The sequence below is a fragment of the Eptatretus burgeri genome, chromosome 4 (assembly GCF_056783735.1).
Source record: "Eptatretus burgeri isolate ZD-2024b chromosome 4, Ebu_testis_v1, whole genome shotgun sequence".
Lineage (NCBI taxonomy): Eukaryota > Metazoa > Chordata > Myxini > Myxiniformes > Myxinidae > Eptatretus > Eptatretus burgeri.
The window spans coordinates 74,610,558-74,620,792 of record NC_140964.1 but is presented as its reverse complement, the minus strand read 5'-3'; the positions used below and the strand labels follow the sequence as shown (position 1 = coordinate 74,620,792).

Below are 10,235 nucleotides of genomic sequence, written 5' to 3'. Positions count from 1 at the left end.
CTCTTTCCATCACATCAGCATCAAGTTCAGTTCTGGACTTACCTTGTGAAGAACATGAAGAGGCAGACACAAGGATTATTGCTCATCTTGCGTATTGTGTGGAATATCTTGATCACCATCGAGCTGTTGTGCATGCAACAGATACAGACATAATTATGCTGTGTATATATCACTTCTGCTGCTTGAACACATTGCAAGAACTCTGGATACAACGGCAGAATCAATACCTACCTATTCATGAGCTGGTAGAAGTGTTGAGCAAGAAGTACCAGAAAATCCTCTTGATGTCGCAGCTACACTTCTGTGCACATATGTGTTGTGTGGATGTGACACAGTGAGCTACCCATTCAGAAGGGGAAAAGAAGAGGTCAGGTCAGGTATGGGAGCATGTGCCAGAACAGCGCGTCGCTGCGTCCACTTTCCGCCGGTACTCCAGGGGCCTCCGTCTGGCCATCCCCCAGGCAGATGCCAGGCCCATCCCCATCTCCTTGACGGACTATGCAGGTAACAAATCTCATCCGAGTCTCTCTCAGCAACCGCTCGTTGGACACAAAATCCGACCAGCGATAGCCAAGGATTCTCCGAAGAGACCTGGTACCAAAGGAATTAAGTCTCCGTCTCAGATCCTTGGTCAAAGTCCAAGTCTTGCACCCATAGAGCAAGACTGGAAGTACCAAGGACCTGAAGACTCAGACTTTCGTCCTCCCGCACAGGTACCGGCAGCGCCACACCCCATGATCCAGTGAATCCATGACTCCCCAGGCCCGACCCAGACGTCTATTGACCTCCGGCTCACAACCTGCGGAGACATGAATATCACTGCCAAGGTAAGTGAATCTCTCCACGACCTCAACATCCTCACCACAAACAGACACAGACAGGACAGCAGCATCCAAGATGTCACCGAAAGCCTGGATCTTAGTTTTGACCCAAGAAATCCGTAATCCCAATGGCTCGACTCCTCATTCAGCACCTCGAGGGCCCCCAAGAGGATGTCTAAAAGTCTCCGCAAAGATGACTGCATCATCTGCAAAATCAAGGTCTGAGATCTTGACATTGCCAAACGATGCACCGCAACTTGATCTCTCCGACATCCTCCCTAGAATCCAGTCCATACAAGTGCTGAAAAGTGTGGGGGCAAGTACACATCCCTGACGAACTCCAGTAACAACTGGAAATAAGTCAGAGATGGTACCACCACACTTCACAGCACTCTCAGTACCAGAGTAGAGTTCAGACATCAGATCGATCAGTTTCGGTGGCACCCCACGAAGACCAAGAATCCTCCAGAGGACATCCCGATTCACTGAATCGAACGCTTTACAGAGATCAACATAGGCTGCAAGCAGCCCCTGCCGAAACTCTCGTCTGTGTTCGGTGAGGACACGAAGTGCAAGGATACGGTCAATCGTTGACCTCTTTGGTGTAAAGCCTGACTGCTCTGGACGCTGGTGCTCAAGCAGATGGTGGCAAACCCTATCAAGAATTATCCGAGCAAAGACCTTGCCCGGCACTGAGAGCAGCGTCACCCCTCGGTAGTTTTTGCAGTCTTGGCGATCACCCTTCCCTTTCCAGAGAGGGACAACAAGGCCCCTCTTCCAGTCAGTTGGGATGATGCCTGTGCTCCTGTTGAAAGAAGAGCGGCACCGGTGTCTGTGGGGGTGATAGGAAACCTTCCCCACTTTGTTGATTTTGGAAGAGGTAGTGAAATGGCAGCAACAGAATGTGTCATTGATGAGGCCAGAGTATACTGGACTGCTCTGCATGGCCAAAAAAGGGTTCAGCTGTTTGGATACCCTCAGGCAGCATATGTTTGTCTCTTCAAAATTAGACCTTAGGTCACTGCCAGCAACAGAAGATGCATTTTACTTCCTTGTTTTAAGAGCATTGTATCAATTGCTTCTGTATAGACGTGCACATCTCAGTGACCGAGCACTTCCCCCAGCCACAACATTTGGCAGAACCCTTATCAATGGAAAACTGGTCCCAATTCTCATGTCTAAGCCAGCCAAGCCAAACATAGACAAAACGGTGTCTTGCATGTGCAAATTATCCAAATGTCTGAAACGATGTTCATGCAAAAAGGCTGCTGTGCCTTGCTGAGTGACATGCATATGCCTTGGTCAGAGAGGTTCATGTGGTGGAGTTGTTTCAGAGAGTGACTCTTCCTCTGAAGAGGATGTTTCATGTCACAATATTGTGTTAATCCATTTCTAATTTTATCTTCCTTAAAACCATGGCATGTAAAAGTATGTTCTTGTTCCTGACCCCATTGATAGTCAAGCATTTCTGAGTTACATAAATCTTTTGTTGTTTGACATATAACCTTGTCAATTGAAGGTAGGTTAAATCTACACCAATTGTGATATAGGAAATGAACTCCTCTTTAATATGAGGGGTCATTTGTGTATATAGGTTTAGTGGTTATGATTTTAGGACAATATGAATTACCCCTACCCCCATCCTACATCTTCGCTTTTGCCAACATTTTGTTATCAGAGGGGGCTCGCAAAAGTGTTGACTGTGTTGTTGCGCAAGAGTTTCACCATTGCCAACATTGGTTTTCATATACTCAAAGGGTGTCTCTTTATGAAAATCAACACAAAAATTTTATAGCAGACCGGGCAATTTTTTTTTAATTTTGATCGGTTGGCTCCCGGACTAACAGTGGTTAGGGCAGTGGCTTGAGATCCAAAAGTTCCTGAGTTCAAGCCCCGTTGGGCCACTGAATTAATACACCAGGAGGTTGACTCAGCCTGTCATCCTTCCGAGGTCGGCAAAGTGAGTACCAGTATACTGGGCCGGTGTATGCCCCGGTTAGAATAGGTGTACCAGATCCCTGTGTCGTAAGAGGCGACCAGGGTTGCGTCAGGAAGGGCATCCGGCGTAAAACCTGTGCCAAATCATTATGCGGATCATAACGGATGATTCGCTGTGGCGACCCCTGACAGGAGCAGCCGAAAGAAGAAGAAGAGAGAAGATCTTGGGATATATTGGTTGACAAAAAAAAAAATGGTCATCGGTCAGACGCTTCAGCAGCCATATTTTTTAAAATCTAATTCCTATCTCAAATGGCTGGAACATATTGAGGTGAAACTTTACAGCCATGACCGCCTATCTCATGAGGAATAAAACATTCCCACCTATGATGTCAGAGGTCACATGATTTGGCAGCCATGTTAGATTTACCCGAAAACCTTTAAAAAATAGTCTTCTCTAGAATACACCAACAAAACAAGTCCCGATAAGGGTCTGTGATCTCCCATTGCTCTTTTTCTTGTTTGAACATTAATCACCAAACGAGCCTGTAGTTTCACAGTACTTTGCCTCTGACTGAATTTTTCCCAATCGAACATGTGCAGAGAAGAGTGATAAATATTTTTACTCTGTCTGCCAGTCAAACAAAATTGAACATCATAAACAGAAAACTTCATGTTTTTATGGACGTCATAAAGGACACAAACAATAGGCACGGAGAACCACTGTAACATGTTAAATAAGGTGGTTTAGAAGACGCCGCATCAACGGCGGTAAACTTCCGAAATTTTTTCTGTAACCTTTAAAATCTTTATTTTATTTCAAATTAATTTTATTAGTACAACAAAATTTAAAGATGCATTTCAATAAAATAGAAATTATCAAAGCTTTTTGACTTTCACTTCTCAGGATAAAACCGCAAGCAGATGAAGAAGAAGCACCAAACTCTCGTTTATAAAGATTCAATGTAATGTCCTCAACATTGATTGGTTGAGAGAAAAAAAAGGACGGGATTACCTGATTGGTGGAACCACAGAGCATCATGAATAATGATTAGGCAGAGATGAACCATCATGAATAATGAGTATGGAGATAAATCACCAAAGTCCCAGCAGAAACATATTGCTAATTTGCTGAGGGCTAGTTGGTGGGGGTTCATGATTACTGAACTGACTGTGGTGGAGTTGTCACACAGTCAAGCCATCATATTAAAAATATATATAAAGTTCGGACACATTATTTCTGTCTACAAAGAATAGGATTGGTTGACCTGATGAATGTGGCCTCCATTGCACGAAGGTGAGTTAAACTGCGTCCTCCACTCAGGATTTTAAACCAGCCAATACGATATTGTTGTGGGCCGGGGTTTGGTGGTGATAAACGACCACTAGGTGGAGCAGTGGAGTCGTCTCCCACCGAACACCCGGAATTTAGGTCGTGACTCTCGGACAACTCTGAAAGGTCATGGGTCACTTAGAGCCCAGGTTTTCAACCTGGGGGTCGCGAGATTGTTTTCGGGGGTCGCGGGAAGGTTGTAAAAACAAATAAACAAACAAATATATAATAAAGAAATTCATAAATTTTTTTTGAAAATGATTTTTCAATTAAATCTCCCATACCAATGTTATAATGGAGGCATTATGAAACAGATTTGAGCAGCGTGTGTGTGTGTGTGTGTGTGTGTGTGTGTGTGTGTGTGTGTGTGTGTGTGTGTGTGTGTGTGTGTGTGTGTGTGTGTGTGTGTGTGTGTGTGTGTGTGTGTGTGAGAAACAGGGAGGGACAGGGACGGGTGGTGAAAGTCAATGTTAGCGCGAGCTAAATACTGCAATGTGGCTGAATATGGATCGGTGGCTTGTCAAAAAACGTCTGCCAGCTCACGATGCGGACCAAGACGACACATGTGAAGGTGGGCCAACTGTTGCAAGTTCAACTGAAAAACGTAAGGCGCCGGCGGCAGATTTGGCCTCCAACAAGCGTCGGAAATATCAGACTGACTTTCTGCAGTACGGATTCACATGCCTAGCCAAAAATGAAGTGGAATATCCACAGTGTGTTCTGTGTTCAGAAGTGCTTGCTCACGAAAGCTTGAAACCAGTGAAATTGAAGAGACATTTACAAACCAAACACCCATCCGACATTGACAAACCATGAGATTTTTTTCGTCGTAAGAAGGGAGAACTACAGAGCCAAAAGACGGCTGCACGTGAGCACTCTACAATCCCTGTCAAAGCCCTGTTGGCTTCATATGAAGTGGTATACCTGGTTGCTCAATCCAAAAAGCCCCATACTATTGCAGAGAGCCTGATCTGCCCAGCAGTGATTGCAATGACCAGAGCTATGCATAGTGAAAAAATAGCAAGCACACTTGAGACAACTCCACTGTCTAATGACACAATGGCGAGGCGCATTGGTGAAATGGCCAATGACATTAAAGAGCAGCTCATTGATCGAGTGAAGAAAAGTGGAAGATTTTCCCTCCAAATTGACGAAACAACGGATGTTTCCAGTGATGCACAGTTACTTGTTTTTGCAAGATACAGCTACGAGGGGAAAATGTACGAGGATATGTTGTTTTGCTGGACACTTGAAGGAACTTGCACTGGTCGTGACATTTTAAACAAACTGGACAGTAAAATGCGCGAGGAGGAGCTAAGTTGGGAAAACTGCATCTCTGTGTGTACAGATGGAGCTGGCACCATGCAGGGGACAAGAAGGGGACTGAAAGCTGAAGTTTTAGAAGTGGGGCCGCATGTCAAATTCACTCATTGCATTATTCACAGAGAGGCCCTCGCCAGCAAGAACCTCGAGCCACAACTCCGCAATGTTCTCCAAACAGAAATTAAAGTGGTGAACTTCATCAAATCCCGTCTGGTGAATACCAGACTGTTTGCCACTCTCTGCCAGGAAATGGGATCGGAACACGAATCTCTACTATTTTACACAGAGGTTAGATGGCTATCACGGGGGAAAGTTTTAACCAGACTGTTTGAACTGCGTGAGGAGGTTCGCATTTTCATCTCAGATTGCGGCTCCCCCCTCGCTGACCACCTGACCGACCCCACATGGGTTACTGGCCTTGCATATCTGGCAGGCATATTTGATAAACTGAACAGTCTAAACTTGTCTCTCCAAGGCCCAAACACCAATGTCCTCATGCTTTCTGACAAGGTTACAGCGTTTACTAAGAAGCTTGAGCGGTGGGCAGCGCGAGTCGAAGAAGGCAGTGTGGAAATGTTCCCTGAGCTTGAGGACTTCATGGACAAATTTGACATAAGCATCCAAACAATAAAAGGACTTATTGCTACTCACCTCAGAAGCCTGCTTGGCCACTTCAATAGGTACTTCCCAAAAGACGACACCCCAGAGAGAAACGACTGGATACGCCAGCCTTTCATCACCTCATCTGCCCAACACCTGTCATCGGAGCTTGAGGATGTGCTCTTGGACCTCTCCTCTGACCGCACATTAAAGACCACTTTTGCCTCATCCACACTGGAGGAATTCTGGCTGTCAGTGGCCGCAGAATACCCAGGACTATCAAAGGCTGCAATTGATACACTTATTCCATTTGGATCTACATACCTTTGTGAGAAGACCTTTTCCTCACTGACATTTATCAAGAACAAATACAGATCACGGCTCATTGGAGTTGAGGATGATCTTCGTGTTGCAGTCTCCAGCTTAAAACTAAGAATACAGCTGCTTTGTTCAAAGAAACAGGCCCAGCCATCCCACTAAAATGAGTAAGTGAATACTATCTGACAATACAAGCCTGTGCCTTTACAGATGTAAATGTTAAAAATAGAATTATTGTGTGTTATTGTGAGTCAGTATTATCTGAATTATTGCGTTCAATTATTATGAGTCAGTATTATATGAATTATTGTGTTCAATCTGGAAAAAAATGAAATTGAAAACCCATTGAGAATCGTTGTTATTAAGGGGAAAATGCAAAATGAGATGAATGATAATAGACTACAAGCCGACAACAGGCATAACTGTTATAATTGTGAATGAACTGAGAATAATAAGGCTGTAGGGACACTGAAAGGTATTTGCACTGTGCTTAAAGCTGTTTTGCAGGCCCAGCTATATGAGAATGAATGATAATAGCCTATTGCCATTGGCTTGTAAAGCAGTCCTGTTGCCTCCTTCACAATCAGTTGTGCTGTCGGATCTTGAATAAAATTTAAAACTGTACTTAAAGCCAAATTGATTTAGTTTTTGTTTTGTTGTTTTGTTTTTTGTATATTTTTGGTCAGTAATGCAAGGTTTGTGTAGTCTGGTAGCTGTCATGTGATAGTAACCTCTGTCTGCAGCAGAGGGTCGCTCAATCTTCCAGTCTGTGTCCCATGCATAAATAGGCTACATACCGCTCTTTGCAATTACAGAAGCCTTTTTAACCTCCGCCATCGAAGATGGATGGAGGTTACTGTTTTCACTCCTGTCTGTTTGTTTGTTTGTTTGTTTGTTTGTGAACAGTATTACGGAAAAACTCCTGGACGGATTTCGACGAAACTTGGTGGGGGGATTAGGTATGGTCCAAGGATCATGCCATTAGATTTTGGACTCGGTCCAAAGTCGAATATGGCCGCTATGGCGGCCATTTTGAAAAAATATTTGAATTTTTGTTTTTGCATTTCCACATGTTTTAAGTGATTTCCAACCAAAAAAAAATAAATAAATTTGTTAGAGAAAAAAGAAAGAAAATTTTGCAACTTTTTTTTCAAAAAAATTTCGATTTTATTTGAAAAATATTTGAATTTTTTTTTGCATTTCTACATGTTTTAAGTGATTTCCAACCAAAAAAAAAAGTTAGAAAAAAAAAAAATTTAGCAACTTTTTTTTTTCAAAATAAATTCGATTTTTTGGGGCATTTCTACATGCGCGTCAATCTAGTTTAGTTTATTCAATCGTGGTTCAGTAGAGTCTGATCCGTTTTGACCTACAATGAATAGGACATCAGGTTCACTTAAGTGACCCAGCACTATTGGCGGCGGAGGTTTTGCACTCTACCGAGTGCTCCCCCTCTCGTTTATGAATGTGGCTGGCTGTTTTTACTGTTATACATCAGAGTGTAAATAATTAATTTGTGATGCCAGTTTAGTTTCATTTAGTTCTGTTTAGTTTTAACAGCTGGCAGTACTGAGGCGTTGACCAATGTGCTCCAGGCACTGTGGATTTTTTTATGCGCTCCATGACGTCACTGCAGTGTGTTTCAAGTGTGAGTCGAGAGGGGGGGGCGGTCGCAAACCCCAACTTGAATTTTTGGGGGGGGGGTCGCGACTCCAAAAGGTTGAGAACCACTGACTTAGAGGACTGTGGTCGCCAATATTTTGACGGTGTGAGGTAGGGTCCACTTGTCTATTCCAATTTACCTAAGTACTCACGCCGTCTTGCTACTGGGGAAACCACACCCTCGGCCGACTGTCCAGACCGAGTCACAGGTACCGACTCGGATCCGGCGTAACCGAGCGGAGTTACCAGAGCTGCACCGGTCCCAATGACAACTTACCGGCCCAAACGGCCTCACTTATTCTCAAGTTCGAACCATGCTGGGTCAATCAAAGAAAGGACAGAAACAAACTGGAATATTTAAACAATTATTTTATTTACAGGAATAAAAGAAAGGGACGAAGTGTAGACTTCACGACTATACGCAAGCAAATATTTACAATGATCATAAACGCTTAAACAGTTTTACTTGTAGGAGGCGCCACATACAGACACACACCAAAAAGAAAAAGGACCCGATTGGTCTTTATTCGACCCTCGCAGCCAAGGGGATTGTCGAGCTGGGGATCAGAGTTCTGTCGGGGTACCTGACCGCGTTCGTGCGGCTTGGCCCGTGACTGCACATGTGGGGTCCGTGGGAGTTTGGATGGTGAATAGCAGATCCAGGGTCGCTCCTTGTAGAAGGCCAGCGGAGACTCCAGGCTTGAGAGCTCCAGCAATGACAACAGCGCACCCAAACTGCATTCCAAGAACTGCTCCCTCCAAAGAACCTCAAAGAACACTCAAGAACTCCCAAGGACGCGCAAGAACTCTCTGAACTCTCCGAACTCGAACTTAGCACAAGAACTCTACACACACACACACACACACACACACACACACACACACACACACACACACACACACACACACACACACACACACACACACACACACACTGAGGGTCGCGTCATCCTTTTTCGACCGCTCTGAGCGTGGTGGGGCCTTGGTGGAGCTGACGTGCTGATCGCCCTGATTGGACAGTGACCTCCATGGATCCGCCCTTTCTGGGCGGGGTTATGGCCGAGCCAGGAAAACCCCGCCCCCCTCTACGCGTGTCTGTACCCCTCTTGCTAGAGAAACAACGATTTTGCCTCGTGGTGTTGGAATGCAGACCAATTGGAGGCAGTCGAATCAAGCACGCGAGGACCTTGCCTCGTATGCTACGGCTGCGAGGCGAGGGCGCAAGCGCTGAAAACACTGTGGCCGCAAGTGGAGGGATCTGGAGATTTAAATAACCTAACTATAAAATAACTCACAGCGCACACACAAAATTCCTATTAAACATAGGGGATGGATTCTAACTGTACACATACTTATCGAAATAACTGAACTACGGGGACTCTGGCTGTTTGTGTGTACAAGGTTTCCAAATCCGTAACAATATTGCTCTGCACACCGTTGAGACTCTTTGAAAGCAAGATCAAACAGACAGTGTCCCATTCTTACTATGCTGTTCAACCACGAGTGATTTTCATCACCCGCCGGTTGCTTCCGTAAGTCCAAAAATATGTTGTGCCCGCCTCTCATATAAGTAAGATAATTTATGGATTTCAGTACCAGTGTGATGCTCGGTATGTGGGCCGCACATCTTTGAGTTTTTGGGATCATATTGAACAAGTCCTTTTGGAGATCAGACTGAGTCAGTCAACTGAACAGAGACAACCAACTCGGGCTAGTAAGAATGTACATAGTCCGACGACTATTCCCTGTGCCTCTACAATTGGTGACCATTGACTGAATAATCCTCAGTATGCAGAACAATATCGTATCGGCTGGTTTAAAATCCCAAGTGGAGAACGTGGTTTAACTCACCTTCGTGCAATGGAGGCTACATTCATCAGGTAAACCAATCCTGTTTTTTGTAGACAGAAATAATTTGTCCAAACTTTATATCTATTTTGACTTTGATGGCTTGACTGTATGACAACTCCACCACAGTCAACGTTGAGTCATCATGAAAACCACACCTCCCCCTCCCCCCAACTCGTCCTCAACTAATTAGCATTGTGTTTCCACCGGTACTTTGGTGATTAATTTCCACCTACTCATCATTCATGATGCTCTGGTTGCACCAATCAAGTAATCCCGTCCTTTTTTTTTTCTTTCTCCCAACCAATCAACATTGAGCACATTACATTGAAACTATATAAAAGAGAGTTTGGTGCTTGTTCTTCTTCGTCTGCTTGTGGTTTTATCCCGAG

General features: G+C 44.4%; 1 protein-coding gene across 1 annotated transcript; it reads left to right on the top strand.

The window, feature by feature from the left end:
- Positions 1-5,391: 5,391 nt before the first annotated feature.
- On the top strand, positions 5,392-6,495 carry LOC147028372 (zinc finger BED domain-containing protein 5-like). Its single transcript, XM_085876552.1, has one exon. The coding sequence runs from the start codon at positions 5,392-5,394 to the stop codon at positions 6,493-6,495; it is 1,104 nt and encodes a 367-aa protein (XP_085732678.1).
- The last annotated feature ends 3,740 nt before the right edge of the window (positions 6,496-10,235 follow it).